Below are 19,084 nucleotides of genomic sequence, written 5' to 3' on the forward strand. Positions count from 1 at the left end.
GAAATCAGTGGTGATTAAACAGTACTACATATTTCTGTTGATCTCTAAAGCTTAACTAAGCAGGAAGGCACATCTGATCTCTAAAGAAAAGGAAGTATGGTGCTGTAAAACATAATTGCTGTATATTAGCCATCTTCTCCATTGAATTGACCAAATTAGTATTCATTATGCATGAAGTAGAAATAATAGATGAACAAAATGAACAAAGGGCTAAGACCAACTGTTTAAAACCACTGAATCACAGGTTGGAAAGGTTCTCCAGTAATACTGAGGGCAGGTCCCATCAGAGAAACAGCCTGGGGCCAGGCAGAGATCCCACCACCTCTCTAATCCTCTTTCCACTATTTGACCACCTTCACAGTAAACTGTTCATTTAACATATGGAATTTCCAGTGTTCCAACTTGTACTATTGCTCGTTGGGTCCCACGGACTTGTTCACCTTCAGGTTCCTCAGATAGCCTTGAGCTTGGTCTCCTGCTACGGTGGGGGAACTTCATTCTCCCAGTCCCTGCCTTGAGATTGTGTGGCTTGGGAGTTGTGGAAAGGGCAACTACCAGTGAAGATTGCAGCTAAAAGTTGAGTACCCCAACCTTCTCCATGTGAGTCATAGCCAGGACCTATCTCATCAGGGGTGGTACAGTCTCCTGTATCTTCCTTTATGTATCTGTAGAAACCCCTTCTTGTTTTTCTTCACATCCCTGGCCAAGTTTAGCTCTAGCTGTGCATTGGTTTTCCTAATCTGGTCCCTACACTCCTGGATGGTACCCCTGTAATCTTCCCAGGATGCATGTCCCTGCCTATGCATTTCTTTTTTGTGCTTTAGTTTGGTTAAGAGGTCACCCTGCTCACTACCCTCCTGCAACCTTACTTATTATTAAAAACAAAACCGAATTCAACTTCACCTACTGAAAGTCACTTTCTAAATCCACACATTAGTATGAATCACCAGTAAGCAAAACACTGCAATGCATAGAGATGAGGGCTTGAGCTCACATAATACTGTATAAAACAGGAAGGAAGCCTCTCCACATTGAAGATCAGCCTTGAAAACGATGAAAGACCATTTCCCAGGGGAGCACCTCTAGACTGATGCATTCTCTGCCAGCAGAGAACTGAGGCAATTCTTGGACTGAGTCCAGTTTTGGAGAAGTACTTGACAAGAGAATGAGTTGCCTGAAGCAGAAACATTTTGCACTCTCTGTAACCCAGATAAGCACACAACTTAACTACTCTGCTGCTGAAAAATCAAGACAATGAGCTAATCTCAGATACTCAAAAATACTTTTTAATCCACTGATGATCTTCACTTCGCTTTCTGTGGAGACACTGCAGGCAATTCTGTGACTTACAGATACACTGAATCATGCTGTAGAACACAGCACATATCTAATAAAGCTTTTCCAACCCACCCAAACACCTGTATCAACCTGAGATCTTCTAGCATCATGAGACTAGCACACAGAGGAAGAAAATCTGAGGACACCAAGGTCGCAGAACAAAAATCCTGACACAACCATAGGCATAGAATTCCTCACTGATGGGAAATATCACTGAAAAACAATGCTCGTTTAGAGAGACAAATACACAAGCAAATTAAGGCTGTGGTAGATTACTAAACAATTGAAGTGAGATTTCAAAGATACTCTTCCAAAGTAAGTCTTTAATTTTTCCATCTTTTCTTAGTTTTTACTGACTTGTGGAAGAAATGCATATCATTACATGCTTACTTTGAATTCAAAGATGATTATACAGTGGCACATACCTGTACTACTTGTTTCTGTTGTTGTATTGGCTGTGTGGTTGAAATTTGCATTTTGTCCCGAGTGCCCCGGGTACGTTCACTGCCCACCGAAGTCATCATATACAGTATATACAAAACAACGTATGTACAAAATAGAAAATCTGAAAGAAAAAAAAGCATGAGTTAAGGCATGGCTCTGATTGAATACCCAGATAACATATAAATGCAGTAGCTTCAGCTTTATTTGCCTTTACCAGAAACTCTGGTAAAGGCAAGATTCCTGAGAAAGCAGCTTAAAAATTCTATTATTAGATTTATCACACAGTCTTTAGAGTAAGAAGAGGGAATAGAGTGGATAAAAAAAACATTCTTATCAGCTGACAGTGGTCTGTCTAGATCTGTACTTGCAGACTACATCTCCCAGATTTTTCTGGGTCTTTAACGTAGACTTTATCTGCTACTCTGCTGGGATTCCAGCTCTGGCTGTAGGACTCCTTCAATTTCTATGATCTCTCCTGTCCTGTTTTGATGCCTGGAATTTCACCACACTCGTACCCACTCAGAACACTAATGCAAACATCATATTCACAAACCAGACTGTTCGTCTCTTCCCCATCATTAAATCTTTCCTACACATATAAGGAGGTCACTGCCAACACCCACTCAACTCCTCATCCCTCATTTGTAAGAGAAATGCCAATCCTTGCCTTTAAATCCAGGCTCTGTAGACAGGGTTTGTGTTTTCTGTTCTCCCTCATACTAACAGAAACCATTTACCAAACTACCCATTACTCTGCTTTAAACATACTTTTGTTGCAGGTGTTCATAAAAGAAAAACCCAGCCTCCCTACACACACACCAGTGCTGTCTTGTCTGAGGCAGTCAGCTTTCATTTCAATTTATCCTCCGTCACTAAAAACACTTGGGGGAGTAAGAAATTGCTTTTTTTCCAATGTTTGTATGGCACCTAACATAAAACTACCTGATGAATATATGGCTTTTAGCAGCTCTGATAACTGAAAATAGATCTCAGAACAGTTATGGTCAACTGCCAAGTTTCTGTCCCCGTGACACTGGGAAGTACAACTGCAAATTTATGGAACCAAAGACAACCTGCAAGTGGTGCCACCCAGGCAGAAGACACACAAAGCTGCAAAGTCTTTTTACTGCAGCCCCAGCACACAACCTGGCAGGGCAAATTGCTCTGGCACAAGTTTGGTATTGCCGAGCTCAGGGCACGATAATGCTCAAATGAAAACTGAGCAAACCACTGTGATTACACAGACAAGGATGTGTTCAGTACCAAACTGGTCACTAGCCTTCAGAAGTGGTATGTATCCAAAACTTAAGTTGCAACAAGCTGCCACTGTTCAAACACTGATCCCCAGTGCTCAGGAACCTCACCTAGATATCAAAAAGACAATTAACCCTGTTATGATCTTCAGTTCAGAAATATATTTTTGTTGGCCAAAATTGAACACAATTCTGTGTGTCTTTTTTTAATGTGATAGTTAAACCATTCAACAGAACCTGAGGAAAAAGTTATTTCCATGACCTCTTACATATTTAAGAAAAGGCCTGCCTTTACCAGGAACCAACTGTAGTATGATCTGAACAGGAACACAGTGTTTCTCCAGCTTCATGAATACCTTCACCAAAGCCAAGCTGTTTCACAGTCCCTTCGGGTGGTCTAACTTGGGTGTCTGCAAAATGCCTGAACAAACAGGCCTTGGGAGCACCACATTTTGACAGCCAGACACGGTCGAAGAGTGGTAACTCAAACTCCTGACAAAGTGTTTGACAGAAAGCAAAATATTAAGTAGCTGTGGACACGCTCTGAACAAGTTCATTTATCTCAGGATCTCTGCTCACAGCTGTCCAGTGATTTTAAACGTGTTCACAGAATCGTCTAGGTTGGAAGAGACCTCCAAGACCACCTAGTCCAACCTCTGACCTAACACTAACAAGTCCTCCACTAAACCGTATCACTAAGAGCTACATCTAAACGTCTCTTAAAGACCTCCAGGGATGGCGACTCAACCACCTCCCTGGGCAGCCCATTCCAATGCCTAACAACCCTTTCAGTAAAGAAGTTCTTCCTAACATCCAACCTAAACCTCCCCTGGTGCAACTTTAGCCCATTCCCCCTCGTCCTGTCACCAGGCACGTGGGAGAATAGACCAACCCCCATCTTGCTACAGCCTCCTTTAAGGTACACCACATCCACAGCCTTTCCCTCATCCACTAAGCACGTCACTTTGTCATAGAAGGAGATCAGGTTCGTCAAGCAGGACCTGCCCTTCATAAACCCATGCTGACTGGGCCTGATCGCCTGCTTGCCCTGCAAGTGCCGCGTGATGGCACTCAAGATAATCTGCTCCATGAGCTTCCCTGGCACCGACCTTACAGACTGTCCTCTGAGTCAACAATCACTTTGTCTGCTTGGTAAGTGATGCTGACTGGACTTCCAATGCCTTCAGGATGACTTAATTTTATATACACTAAAAATGACCTTCAGTTTTGATGGTCAGTTTTGTTTTTAAAATCAGTCTGCTCATTACAGTTTGAGTCTAGTAAGAATGAGAATGAGACAACCCTCCTGAAGAGGATACGACAGCAAGCACTAACCTCTCTGAAAGCCAAGCTAGCATTTCCAAATAAGATTATGATCACACTATGTTTTGCTGAGAAGTTGTAACTCCACTGGATCTAAATTTGTTCATCATTTCTGAATTAAAGTCATGTTTGCATAGATTGTGGTACCTAGAACTTCTAACATATTTCAAACGCTAATTTCTCTGCTCTCACTAGACAGAGCTCCTCAAAATATTGAGATCCACGTTCTGGACATGACTGAGGCACATGCACACTAAAAAAACCGAGGTTTTTATTTGTTTGTGAAGCACATGTTTATGTGCAGCACACACTTTGATAGCCAGAAACGATGTGGATCCAGAACAGAACTTTTTTCCTCCTCCCTTCACACACTGTGCCATGGCTGTTTGAGCCATGTTTGTTTTTCCAGAGGAAAGAATACTTGAAGGAAAAACAAAGGCACAGAAATGTTTGAAACACTCCTGAAGGTGTGCAGCAAGGTCAGCCTGCCAAGAGGAACAGACAGTCTAAGAATATAATGGGATCTTTAAAGCAGATCCTAACCTTGCAGCCCATGGCAGCAGCACCAGGTCTGAAGATCCCATCAAGCCAACAAGGACATGCTATAACCCATTTCAGACAGAAAGCATCCATTTCAGATGCAAACCACCCTTAAAAGCAGAACCAACAGCTCGATACAAAGAGGGCAGGAGAAGCAAAGCTTCAAGACGCCCCCTTGGCAGCCGATCCCACCAGCAGCAGGGCAACATCATGCCACCAGCAACTGGAGTTTCAAGCACTGAGTGGGGTATTATTAGTTAACGAGATAGGGCTCAACACAAACATTGCCTTGCTCGCACAGCAGTTGTCATAGCAATGAGTAGGGTATTACAAACAGAGGAACTTCATTTTAACTGCTGATCAAACGAGGAAAGAAGATTTGAGACAAAGACAAATCTCAAACATCTGCTTAATAAAGATCAGGAAAATGTTCAGAGCAGCAGGTGTTTCTGCTTCCATGTCAAGGTCTGGCTCCGTTCAGAAGCCCCTCATCAGCAGTTAATGCTTGACCTTGTAAACACATCGCAACTCTAGTAAGCAGCCCAAATAGCTGTAACGTGCCTCTATTTCTTCAAAATAAACAAAACAGACCCCCCCAAGCACGAAAGGAGCAGAAAGCCTTGAAGACCTGACTTCCCAAAACTGTCACGTAAAGAAAGTAACCACACTTGCTTTCTTGACAGTTAAAAAAAAATGCTTGTTTATATCAATGGAAAAAGGCTTACAATCTAGTGCCTCCAGAGGAAGACTGTCTTTACATAAAGAAAATCAAATAAGTTTACAGAAAAAAGTAACAGAATTGTTCACAGCTACGTTTAACTTCTCAAGCACTACAGAATTTAAAACTAAGCACTTCCACCTAAAGCCAATAAGTAGACTTAGAAATTAGAAGAAAGTCTTTTCAAAGAAAAATCATCCCAAATGTTGTCTGTACAGCAAGCCTATACAGATACAACAGCAGATATATTATTGCATAGTAAGTCACCATCAGACTGGTGATGGAATGACAACAGCTATTCTAGCACCCAAAAGGGGAAGCTAAATGTTGGTAACTCAACACCCAACTTTTCTAGGACAACCAAATCCTAGCCCCACACATCTCCACACAAGTGGCATTCAACAAGTTGCATTTTGGCTTTGGGTTTTTGAAAGAAAGGAAGAAGGCAAAGAATCAATGAATAACCACATTATCAGTGCAAAAAGCAGGTTTATGAAGCTATCATAATGCTTTCTTTAAACTTTTGTTCAAGTTTCCCTGGGCAAGAAACCTAGACTCCAGAAAAGTCAGAAAAAAAACTCGAGATGCACAGAATACCAATCCCTCTGACAGTGCGGCAGGCCCCGCAAGGCACAGTAAGTCTGTTGCTGAGCATCCAGGGACAGGCCCAGCACTGCAATACCACCCAACTTTCGAGAACCCTTCTGAAATTAAATACTCACTTCCATCAGCTGAACAAAACATTTGCAGTTTCAATTCTTTTCCTAAGGCAGTCTTGAGAAAGTTATTTTCTTGATTCTGGACACAGATCTGTGATAAAGAACACTGCAGAAATCTGCGTGAACACCTTAGAAGCATGATTGCTTTTTTATGCTCTAATCACAAAGCTACTCAGTCAGGAATTTTGTGCAACGACAGGGCTGGAAAAAGGCTGCAGGACACTGCTTTATGATGGCATGACTACCATACATGTACAATGAGGCCAGATTTTATTGCCACAGCAGTAGTGTGACATGAGCATGAGGAAAAAGCGTGGGGATAAAACTGGCTGCTAAGCGTTGATTCAGTGCATTTCCCTCAAGTGCTATTGTCTGAAGAACTTCACTACTTTCAGTATGGCTTGAAAGGGGAAAGGAGTTTGCTAGAGTCAGATGTTCCTCAGGAAGAGTGCTGATTACTCAGGGTCTGTACTGCCCCAAGCCAACAACACCAAACCTGAGCTCGTGGATCCTGAGAGGATTCGTGTCTCATTTTACCTCCTCCTGTGGTAAATCAGAAGAATATTGATGGCCAGGAGTAGACCATCACTGGCAGACCACAGGAAACAGAAGTTGTACTCTTTTACGTTTTACCACAAGATGAGGACTGTTGGGAGTGGCCAGCTGTCAGCCCAAGTACCACCAAAAGCCTAACAGATACAACTCCAGTTGTCATCTACCCTCATCTGTTCACAAAGCTTGGAGAACAGGCAGTTGCATACCAATACCCACCTTTCTTAAAAACCACAGAGTTGTTTGAAATTACTATTCTGCATCCTGCATCAGACTCAGTAAATTTATAATTAGCTAAGAGCACACCCCGATCTACAGAAGTCAATCGCTCATCACCAGATCAAAACAGAAAACTCATTTCAAGGCTTAGTGTTCCTAAGTGTTATGGAAAGGAAGACAGAAATATAGGAATAGGTGCTACAAATAAAAGAACAGACAGCACTTTTTTTGGAAGAGATAAGTGCTCAGTCCTCCAAAGACTGGAGATGTGCAAAGGCTACTCACATACCTGGGACTGCTCCAAAAAGACTCATGTGGTAGGGGCACTGAACAGGATATGTTTTTCACCAGCAGAGCAGGTTTCAGTCATGGAGTTAAGTAATACCATTAATATATTATTAAAAAGCTAATCTCATAATATTCATCTTTGCTATTATCCTAGCGTCTCTGCCTAACAGATGCTGTTTTACATTTTAGTATGTGCTGGTGATTATCCTAGCTTTAATAAAAATCTGCCAGCTGCATCCAACAAACATCAAGTGGACTTGTCTTCATCATTCCTTTATAAATATTCAAACTTCAGAAGCAACAAGCGCCCTTATTCATACAGAAACTTTTGAAGAAGAAATCGACATTACCCCAAATTCTCATGAATTAAAGAAAAACAAGACAATCATACTAAAAAAAAAATCAGAAAAAAACATGATCGACTTCTGTTCAGGACTTTATCTTTCATGCAACCAAGGTAATCTTCAGACTGCTAAAAAAACAGGTATCAGAACCTACCCAGCCTCATTGCTGTCAGAGGACAACACTCACTAGTGACCCTGAAGAGCCAAGAGGCACAGAGTGCCCTACAAGATTCAGATGACTTGACCCCATGTTTCAGGTATTGATTACCTCCAAAGTCACTGCTTTCATCTTCTGTTGCCATTCTGCTAGAAGAATGCCATTTAAGACAGCAACTGGCTGGGTTTCCACAAACAGAAAGAATCAAGTATTGTTCCCTGCCCTAATTATTTATATGGGATAACTATATTTATCCCATGCTTGTAAGGATTTGCAAGATGCATTAGTTATCAGCACTTACCATTGGCTGTAATGAAGCTTTAAGAAACGACCCAGAAAGACTTAATCGCATGTTATTTCCCATCTAAGTACCACTCTGAGGTCTATCTGCACCAGACAATCTTACTAGACCATAGCAAAGACAAGACCACAAAATGGGATAGCAGCAAGCTCACTTCTGAAATATGATTTTCTGCTGAGAAGTATTTTAAAGTAGGTCCTTCCCTAGTATTTTAGGACCTGAAGAAAAAAATTAAATTTCCTGTTATCTTTGATGGAAGAACATAATTTCTTGACCTTTACCATATGAACAGCTCTTATGTTAACCCTCTCTACAAACTAGAAGAAAAATCTATTCCCTTCACTGACCACACCACACATTCATCCTCTGCTCTCCTACTTTTAGCCTATGAAAATAGCAAAAAATAATGACTAAGTCAATACACAGCATACTCACTGTTCATTCCATCGCTACTACATTTGGCAGTGAAGAACCAACAGTATTTAAAATCTCTTTATGCCTGTTTCTCTGGGTTTGTCCCCCACAAAAGAAAAAAATGCAACAGGGAAGAAATAAAAAAAAGTAAACCCCCCTGATGTTTTCTCTAAGTTTCCTGAGTAATGGCCAGTAAAAGAGAACCGTATCTTCAACTTCACACAAAGAAGCTGCTCACAGAACAGAATTAAAGCCTACTCACCCCCTGCAATAAACACTCAGAGACTGAATTATACACTGCATTACTGGGAAGCCTGTAAAAATTAACTAGTACTTGACAAAATAAAAGCTTTATTGCAACTGAGGAAAAAATGAACTGACAGGTTTGTCAGGGTTGAAAATCAGACATTTTCACAACGAGAGCCCACCCCTCCCCTCTTCCTCCTTTTTCCACCTTTTATTGCTGAGTGTGACATCATATGGTATGGAATATCCCTTTGGTTGGTTTAGGTCAGCTGCCCTGGTGATGTTTCTTTTCTCACATCTTTGCCCACCCCCTAGGAGGGTTAGAGAGAGTCCTGATGCTGTGCCAGCACTGCTCAGCAGCAGACACAACACTGGTGTGATACCGGGGCTGTTCTAGCTACAAGTGCAGAGCACAGCACTGTATGGGCTGCTGCAGGGAAAGTTAACATCCCAGCCAGACCCAGTACACCTCTGCAGAGGGAACTCACATAGCCTTGCTGAAGTCACACACAAGCTGAGGACGGCTAAGCAGAGTTTGGGAAAAAAACTCATGACCAAAGTCAGTTTTACTACACAATTTCACCCAATTGGTTGTATATTAGTTCCACGTGTAGCAAAGGGAAAACCCAAAACAGTTGTTCCATTAGAACTCAAGTTTCACCTTGCATCTAACACCACACGACTGCAAACCCTCTCCAGAAATGGCACTCCTGCTTCCCTCCTCGTTAACCACATAATATTGCTACTTCCCTTCCATCAGACTAATGATTGTGCAGCTGCAAAGTGAGCTGACCCAAGAGAAAACTAAACCCTCTAAAAACAAAATAGTGGGGCAGTTGAATAAGCTTACCAAATGGAAAACTAAGATTGAGCAGTTGCATAGCCTCAGACAGGAAGGATAGGGAACAAGGTCACGGGAAAAGAGGGAACGTGCATCTCAGCAGCCACACACCCTTACCATGTATGTAAAAAGCAACATTTCAGATTTTGTCTTCACGGGATCCTGAATAGCAACACTCAAACCTGATCTGGCCCTCCACACACAAAATCATTACAATGCCTTGTAGACTACTTAAATAAAAAAAATCACAGGAAGGGACTTTGTGAGCAGAGCAACCCTGAATATCTCACACAGTCACAGAATGATCTAGGTTGGAAGAGACCTCCAAGATCACCTAGTCCAACCTCTGACCTAACACTAACGAGTCCTCCACTAAACCATAGCACTAAGGGCTACATCAAAATGCCTCTTAAAGGCCTCCAGGGATGGTGACTCAACCACTTCCCTGGGCAGCCCATTCCAATGCCTAACAACCCTTTCAGTAAAGAAGTTCTTCCTAACATCCAACCTAAACCTCCCCTGGCACAACTTTAGCCCATTCCCTCTCGTCCTGTCACCAGGCACGTGGGAGAACAGACCAACCCCCACCTCGCTACAGCCTCCTTTAAGGTACCTGTAGAGAGCGATGAGGTCGCCCCTGAGCCTCCTCTTCTCCAGGCTGAACAATCCCAGCTCCCTCAGCCGCTCCTCATAAGCCTTGTTCTCCAGACCCCTCACCAGCTTGGTCGCCCTTCTCTGGACTCTCTCGAGCACCTCCATGTCCTTCCTGTAGCGAGGGGCCCAAAAGTGAACACAGTACTCGAGGTGCGGCCTCACCAGAGCCGAGTACAGGGGGACAATCACTTCCCTAGTCCTGCTGGCCACACTGCTTCTTACACAAGCCAGGATGCTGTTGGCCTTCTTGGCCACCTGAGCACACTGCTGGCTCATATTCAGCCGACTATCCACCAATACTCCCAGGTCCTTCTCTGCCAGGCAACTTTCCAGCCACTCATCTCCCAGCCTGTAGCTCTGCTTGGGGTTGTTGTGCCCCAGGTGCAGGACCCGGCACTTGGCCTTGTTGAACTTCATACAGTTGGCCTCAGCCCATCGGTCCAGCCTATCCAGATCCTCCTGCAGAGCCTTCCTACCCTCGAGCAGATCGACACACGCACCTAACTTGGTGTCGTCTGCAAACTTACTGAGGGTGGCCTCGATCCCCTCATCCAGGTCATCGATAAAGATATTAAAGAGGACTGGCCCCAGCACTGAGCCCTGGGGGACTCCACTAGTGACCGGCCTCCAACTGGATTTGACTCCATTCACCACAACTCTTTGGGCCCGGCTACCCAGGCAGTTTCTAACCCAACAAAGCGTACGCCAGTCCAAGCCCCGAGCAGCCAGTTTCTTGAGGAGAATGCTGTGGGGAACGGTGTCAAAAGCCTTACTTAAGTCAAGGTAGACCACATCCACAGCCTTCCCCTCATCCACTAAGCGCGTCACTTGGTCATAGAAGGAGATCAGGTTCGTCAAGCAGGACCTGCCCTTCATAAACCCATGCTGACTGGGCCTGATCGCCTGGTTGCCCTGTAAGTGCCGCGTGATGACACTCAAGATAATCTGCTCCATGAGCTTCCCTGGCACTGACGTCAAACTAACAGGCCTATAGTTCCCCGGGTCTACCCTCCGGCCCTTCTTGTAGATGGGCATCACGTTTGCTAGCCGCCAGTCGACTGGGACCTCCCCTGATAGCCAGGACTGCCGATAAATGATGGAAAGCGGCTTGGCCAGCTCCTCCGCCAGTTCTCTCAGTACCCTCGGGTGGATCGCATTGGGTTCCATCGACTTGCGTACATCCAAGTGCTGTAGCAGGTTGCCAACCATTTCCTCGTGGATAGTGAGGGCCAAATTCTGCTCCTCATCCCCTTCCACCAGCTCAGGGTACTGGGTATCCAGAGAACAACTGGTCTTGCCGCTAAAGACTGAGGCTAACAAGGCATTAAGCACCTCAGCCTTTTCCTCATCCCTTGTAACTAAGTTTCCCCCCGCATCCAGTAAAGGATGGAGATTCTCCTTAGTCCTCCTTTTTGTGTTGATGTATTTGTAAAAACATTGTTATCTTTAACAGCAGTAGCCAGACTGAGCTCCAGATGAGCTCTGGCCTTTCTAATTTTGTCCCTGCACAGCCTCGCAACATCCTTATAGTCCTCTTGAGTAGCCCACCCTCTTTTCCAAAGATTATAAACCCTCCTTTTTCACCTAAGCTCGAGCCACAACTCTCTGTTCAGCCAGGCCGGTCTTCTTCCATGCTGGTTTGTCTTTGATCCTCACTTCATCTCCGTCCCCCTTCTTACCTAGTTTAAAGCCTTATATATATATATATATATATATCATAATCTTATACCATATACAGTCTTTGAATCATCCATGGGAAAACAGAGACATGTATCACCTTTCCTGAGGAGCAATCCTTCATGCCCAGCCTCCTGGATACCTATTAGCATTCACTCATTGTGAAGAAGGACCTTATAAAGCTCTAGAGGTGCTTTTATCAAACAGGAAAGGAAGGTATCATCAACCAACATCAGGACAGTTTGCCTACCACAGCATGCGTCCATCTAGAAGTGAGTCCTTTCCCCTAATCATACAAGTATCTTTCCGCACTCAGTGTCAAGCAGTAAATCTAGCAACTCAAACTATCCTAAAGTAATTTAACCAGCAATCTTTAATGATTCTGTACAGAGTTTTCAGTGCTTTTGCTGGTCATCTTAATATTTCCCCTTCACAGGCCAAACATGTAACATCCATCCCTCCTCTACCAACAGCCCTACTTTGGAAAGGCTCGCTTCCTCCACCAGCTCATTAACTCACTGCGGGCCCTGCACAGGGAGAAGGTGGCAAGCCAGACAGACATGCGTCTGGCAAAACAGGGCCAGCTACCTTGGAAGGTCTTCACATGGCTCCTTCCACCAAAGGTGGCTTACTGCAGACTAATAATTTCTACAGCTTTCTCTGAGATGAGTTCAGGGGTCAGCTAGAAACCTGGATGAACTCAGGACACACACAGAGGTGAGGAGATATCTGTGGAGTATGAACCAAACAAGTTACGGATGTTCTCTTCAAAGACTACATGGAAAGGACATATGATCTCAGGTCATGCTCTGGTTAACCTATCAATACCGCAAGGAAAAAGATATCTAAGCAGCCAAAGCACTTCAGATAAGACTGGTGTCGACCACTAAAACTGCACCATGGTGTGTGTTCCTCTATTAACTGCAACAGACTTGTCTCAAAATCACTGTTCCCCACACCTCTAGTAACAATGTCAGGATGCTTTCAGAACAGTTTAACTGTGGTTTACATAAGTACATACAACACTAGTGTACTGGTTCCGGTTAGGACAGAGCTAATTTTCCCTCCTAGTAGCTGGTAGGGTGCTATGTTTTGGATTAGGATAAGAAGAGCGCTGATAACATGCTGACGTTTTAATTGTTGCAGAGCAGTGATTACACCAGGCCAAGGACTTTTCGGCTTCTCGCTCTGTCCTGCCAGCGAGCAGGCTGGGGGTGCAGCAGGAGCTGGGAGGGGACAGACCCAGGACAGCTGACCCAAACTGGCCAAAGGGGTATTCCATACCATCTGACGTCATGCTAAACAATATATAGGGGTGGCTGGCCGGGGTGGGGGGCCGGCTGCTCGGGGATAGGCTGGGCATCGGTCAGCGGGTGGTGAGCAATTGCATTGTGCATCACTTGTTTTCTTACACATTATTATTGTTAATACTATTATCATTATCACTATTATTATTATTATTGTTATTATTATATTCCTGTCTTAATAAACTGTCTTTATCTCAACTCACCGGCTTCACTTTCCCGTTTCTCTCCCCCATCCCAGAGAGGGAGGGGGGAGGGTGAGCGAACGGCTGTGTGGTGTTTAGCTGCCGGCCGGGTTAAACCACAACAGTCCTTTTGGCGCCCAACGTGGGGCTCGAAGGGTTGAGATATCGACACATTTGACCAGAGTGTGTTAAACTAAAATTGGTATAAGTATTGGACCTGCTTAATAGTTGCTAGTCACGATGTTGATTGCCTTAATCTCCAGTCTCCTGTACCTGTATTCCAAATTGAGTTTTATGGTGCGTTACTTTCTGTATGTGCTCCCTGTCATGCTGTTTATCCTTTCCGGGCCCTGGTTTAAGATTGTTATGGTACTGTGCGGTGTAACAATGGCTTATGAAATGATGAAATATCTGGTCACAACTTTAACCTGGTATTTGTACTCAGCACTGACGTCGACTCTATACTTTGGAACCCATATCTCGGAAACTATTAGCAATTGCACCTATTGCCTGTTTTCGTTAGGGAGCCAATCTGTGAAGGGGACAGGGGAAGACATGTTTCCCTACCTGTTCACTCTCCCTTTCTCCTTCACCACCACCCTCTTATCCCCCGAGCTAGTTACGGTGGTTCTCCAAGATGTTGAATATCCTTGGGATACTCAGACCAGCCTGCTCTTGTTGTTATGTCTCCTGAATGCGCTTCAGGTTTTGTTGAGGGTTAAACAACTACTTAGGAATCTCATCCGGAGATCTGTCTTGAGGCGGGATAGTTGCGAGTGGCAGGGAGTGTGGGAGGATATGGGCAGGTTTCTAGAGCAGTGGTCACCTCCAGTGTTTTGGACATTCACCCCTGAACAACTGCAAAATCCTAAAAAGCTGGCAGAATGCTTGAAAAAAAGGTGTCATGACTCTGGCAGTTCCAAAGTGACACAAATCACTGTAGCGTGCTGGGGTCTGGCTTGTGCCTATCGAGCTGCAATTGATGCTACTAGCAACCTAGCGACAGACCCTGCAGCCGCTCCAGCTCCAGCTCCTGCAGCTGCTCCCACTCCTGTGGCTGGGTCAGAGAAACGAGCTGTAGCAGTGCAAGTTGACCCCGCAGAGGGTATTCCAACCCCTGTGGCAGACCCTGTGGCTGGGTCAGAGAAACGAGCTGTAGCAGTGCAAGTTGACCCCGCAGAGGGTATTCCAACCCCTGTGGCAGACCCGGTGTCTGGGTTAGAGAAACGAGCTGTAGCAGTGCAAGTTGCCCCTGTAGACAAGGTGAAAAAATGGTATAGAGGCTCAGGTCGTTTAGAACGCAGACAGTCTTCTGCTAAGTCTGGGCATAGTGAAGATGAGGCTGGGCCATCAAAGGTGCAGGAGACTGAAGATGAGGATGGGGATGTCGAAAAATCAACAGTAACTACCCGGACTCTATACCAGCGTGAGCTACGAGATGTGCGAAAAGATTTTGGTCGCTGTATAGGTGAGCAGCTTGTCACCTGGCTGCTCCGGTGCTGGGACACGGGAGCCAATTATGTGGAATTAGAGGGCAAGGAAGCCAGGCGGCTGGGATCCCTTGCTAGGGACGCATGCATTGACAAAGCAATTGGAGATGGAGCACGATCTCGCAGCCTCTGGAGGCGTCTCCTGTCAGCTGTGCAGGAAAGGTATCCCTTCAAGGAAGAACTTGTATGTCTACCAGGCAAATGGACCACCATGGAGAAGGGAATTCAGTACCTGAGGGAATTGGCCGTACGGGAAGTAATTTATAAGGACCTAGACGACGCACAAACATCCGCAGATCCAGATGAAGTCCGGTGTACACGACCCATGTGGCGGAAGTTTGTACGGAGTGCACCATCATCATATGCCAGCTCATTGGCAATACTAGCCTGGAAAGAGGAGGAGAATCCCACAGTGAATGAAGTGACTAAAATACTCCGGCAGTACGAAGGAAATCTCTCCTCTTCCCTACAGGCCTGTGTCTCGGCTGTGGAGAAACTCTCTGAAGAGGTCCACCAACTTAAAGAGAATTTATCTTCCCCTCCACCTGAACGAACCAGTGTCCACCAGCTAAAAGAGAATGCTTTGGAGAAACTTTCTGAAAAGATCCACCAACTTGAAGAGAGATTATTTTCCTCCCCACCTGTACAAACCAGTGTCTCAGCTATTAGCGGTAACCCGTAAGAAGAATGCTTTTGAATGGGGCCCTGAGCAACGACAAGCCTTTGAACAAATTAAGCAGGAAATAGTTCATGCAGTAGCCCTTGGGCCAGTCCGAACAGGACCAGATGTAAAGAATGTGCTCTACACCGCAGCCGAGGAGAATGGTCCCACCTGGAGCCTCTGGCAGAAAGAGCCTGGGGAAACTCGAGGTCGACCCCTGGGGTTTTGGAGTCGGGGATACAGAGGATCTGAGGCCCGCTATACTCCAACTGAAAAGGAGATATTGGCAGCATATGAAGGAGTTCGATCTGCTTCGGAAGTGGTCGGTACTGAAGCGCAGCTCCTCCTGGCACCCCGACTGCCGGTACTAGGCTGGATGTTCAAAGGAAGGGTCCCCTCTACACATCATGCAACTGATGCTACATGGAGCAAGTGGGTTGCACTGATTACTCAGCGGGCTCGAATAGGAAACCCCAGTCGCCCAGGAATCTTGGAGGTGATTATGGACTGGCCAGAAGGCAAATACTTTGGGATATCATCAGAGGAGGAGGTGGTCCGTGCTGAAGAAGCCCCACTGTACAACAAGCTACCGGAAAATGAGAAGAAATATGCCTTGTTCACTGATGGGTCCTGTCGTATTGTGGGAAAGCATCGGAGGTGGAAGGCTGCTGTATGGAGTCCTACACGACGAGTTGCAGAAGCTGCTGAGGGAGAAGGTGAATCGAGTCAGTTTGCAGAAGTGAAAGCCATTCAGCTGGCTTTAGATATTGCTGAACGAGAAAAGTGGCCAGTTCTCTATCTCTATACTGATTCATGGATGGTAGCAAATGCCCTGTGGGGGTGGTTACAGCAATGGAAGCAGAACAACTGGCAGCGCAGGGGCAAGCCCATCTGGGCTGCGGCATTGTGGCAAGATATTGCTGCCCGGGTAGAGAACCTGGTTGTAAAGGTACGCCATGTAGATGCTCATGTGCCCAAGAATCGGGCTACTGAAGAACATCAAAACAACCAGCAGGTGGATCAGGCTGCTAAGATTGAAGTGGCTCAGGTGGACCTGGACTGGCAACATAAAGGTGAATTATTTATAGCCCGATGGGCCCATGACACCTCAGGCCATCAAGGTAGAGATGCAACATACAGATGGGCTCGTGATCGAGGGGTGGACCTGACCATGGACACTATAGCACAGGTTATTCATGATTGTGAAACATGTGCTGCAATCAAGCAAGCCAAACGGTCAAAACCTCTTTGGTATGGAGGACGATGGCTGAAATATAAATATGGAGCGGCCTGGCAGATTGATTACATCACACTCCCTCAAACCCGCAACGGCAAGCGCCACGTACTTACAATGGTGGAAGCAACCACCGGATGGCTGGAAACATATCCTGTGCCCCATGCCACCGCCCGGAACACTATCCTGGGCCTTGAAAAGCAAGTCCTATGGCGACATGGCACCCCAGAGAGAATTGAGTCAGACAACGGGACTCATTTCCGAAACAACCTTATAGACACTTGGGCCAAAGAACATGGTATTGAGTGGGTGTATCACATCCCCTATCATGCACCAGCCTCTGGAAAAGTTGAACGATACAATGGACTGTTAAAGACTACACTGAAAGCAATGGGTGCTGGGACATTCAAAAATTGGGATACACATTTGGCAAAGGCCACCTGGTTAGTCAATACCAGGGGATCTGCCAACCGAGCTGGACCTGCCCAATCAAACCTGTTACGCACTGTAGAAGGGGATAAAGTTCCTGTAGTGCACGTAAGAAACATGCTGGGTAAAACAGCCTGGGCTACTCCTGCCTCAGGAAAAGGCAAACCCATTCGTGGAATTGCTTTTGCTCAGGGACCTGGATGCACTTGGTGGGTAATGCAAAAGAATGGGGAGGTCCGGTGTGTACCTCAAGGGGATTTGATACTGGGTGAGAATAGCCCATGAGTTGAATTGTAGTATGTTAATTATTATATAATACTGTATGTCATCACTACCATGATTGCTATATACCATAGATGAAAATGGTGATTAATTACAAGGTATTGGAAAGAGTGTAACCTGAGCATGACATAAATGGTATGAAATAAGGGGTGGATATCTGTCCTGGTTCCAGTTAGGACAGAGTTAATTTTTCCTCCTAGTAGCTGGTAGGGTGCTATGTTTTGGATTAGGATGAGAAGAGCGCTGATAACATGCTGATGTTTTAATTGTTGCAGAGCAGTGTTTACACCAGGCCAAGGACTTTTCGGCTTCTCGCTCTGTCCTGCCAGCGAGCAGGCTGGGGGTGCAGCAGGAGCTGGGAGGGGACAGACCCAGGACAGCTGACCCAAACTGGCCAAAGGGGTATTCCATACCATCTGACGTCATGCTAAACAATATATAGGGGTGGCTGGCCGGGGTGGGGGGCCGGCTGCTCGGGGATAGGCTGGGCATCGGTCAGCGGGTGGTGAGCAATTGCATTGTGCATCACTTGTTTTCTTACACATTATTATTATTAATACTATTATCATTATCACTATTATTATTATTATTGTTATTATTATATTCCTGTCTTAATAAACTGTCTTTATCTCAACTCACAGGCTTCACTTTCCCGTTTCTCTCCCCCATCCCAGAGAGGGAGGGGGGAGGGTGAGCGAACGGCTGTGTGGTGTTTAGCTGCCAGCCGGGTTAAACCACAACTAGACATAAGCATGCATCAAGGACATGTCAGGCTTGCATCTGTCAGTCCCACCAACTGGAAGGCACAGGAGTTAAAACCAAGCTTTTGGTGGATCTCCTACCTATCAATAACTACCATTACCACCAGGTTAGCTATACCCACAAGATGACTGATCTATGCAACAGGAAAAAGTGTCAGCTATTAAATCACAACAACAAAAGAACAACTTACTAGAAAAGTTAATCATAGTTTAAACTGGTACCAGAACTAAAGAAGATGCTGAACTGCCACAGGGGTGGAAAGGACAAGCATTCAGGACTGTCAGCTTTGGCTACTGAACTAAAAAAGGCGTATTGCAGGAATTTGCTCTGGTATAACCACCCATAACTAAACAACCCCCCCAGATTAACCCCATTTTACACATTCAAACAGCCCCATAAGATTCAGGCTGAAAGCCAGGTGCTCCAAGAAGCAGAAATCAGCAGCTAACACGAGCTGGAAGCCAGGCCACTCTGCAGACCCCAGCATTTGTTCTGAGCAGGGTCCCATCACCACAGTGGCGCACAAGCGGTGCTGGGTGCAGGGCATGGTAAATCACAACCTCGCTGCCTTCCCCCCCAGCTCCCTCCCACATCACTGCACCGTGCTTCTCCCGGAACGGCTTCCAAAGGAATTCTCTGAATAGAAACAGATACAAGCAGCAGGGCTAAAAACAGCCAAGTACAAGCTGAGACACTTATGACGTCCTCA

General features: G+C 45.4%; 1 protein-coding gene across 5 annotated transcripts in view; it reads right to left on the reverse strand.

Annotated features, from left to right (window-relative positions):
- Nucleotides 1-19,084, reverse strand: part of LOC308184786 (ubiquitin-associated protein 2-like) — a gene marked incomplete at its 3' end in the record, with an annotated part of 101,148 nt that overhangs the window by 64,138 nt on the left and 17,926 nt on the right. For 4 of the 5 annotated variants that reach the window (XM_080572341.1, XM_080572342.1, XM_080572343.1 and 1 more), the window contains exon 2: nucleotides 1,764-1,903. In XM_080572341.1, the coding sequence (XP_080428467.1) occupies nucleotides 1,764-1,862 (99 nt within the window). In that variant the 5' untranslated portion in view covers nucleotides 1,863-1,903. Of the gene's footprint in view, nucleotides 1-1,763; nucleotides 1,904-6,338; nucleotides 6,376-19,084 lie in introns of those variants that run through there. The other variant, XM_080572339.1, reaches the window with a different exon arrangement.

This window comes from Anser brachyrhynchus (assembly GCF_964034855.1).
Source record: "Anser brachyrhynchus genome assembly, chromosome: W".
Lineage (NCBI taxonomy): Eukaryota > Metazoa > Chordata > Aves > Anseriformes > Anatidae > Anser > Anser brachyrhynchus.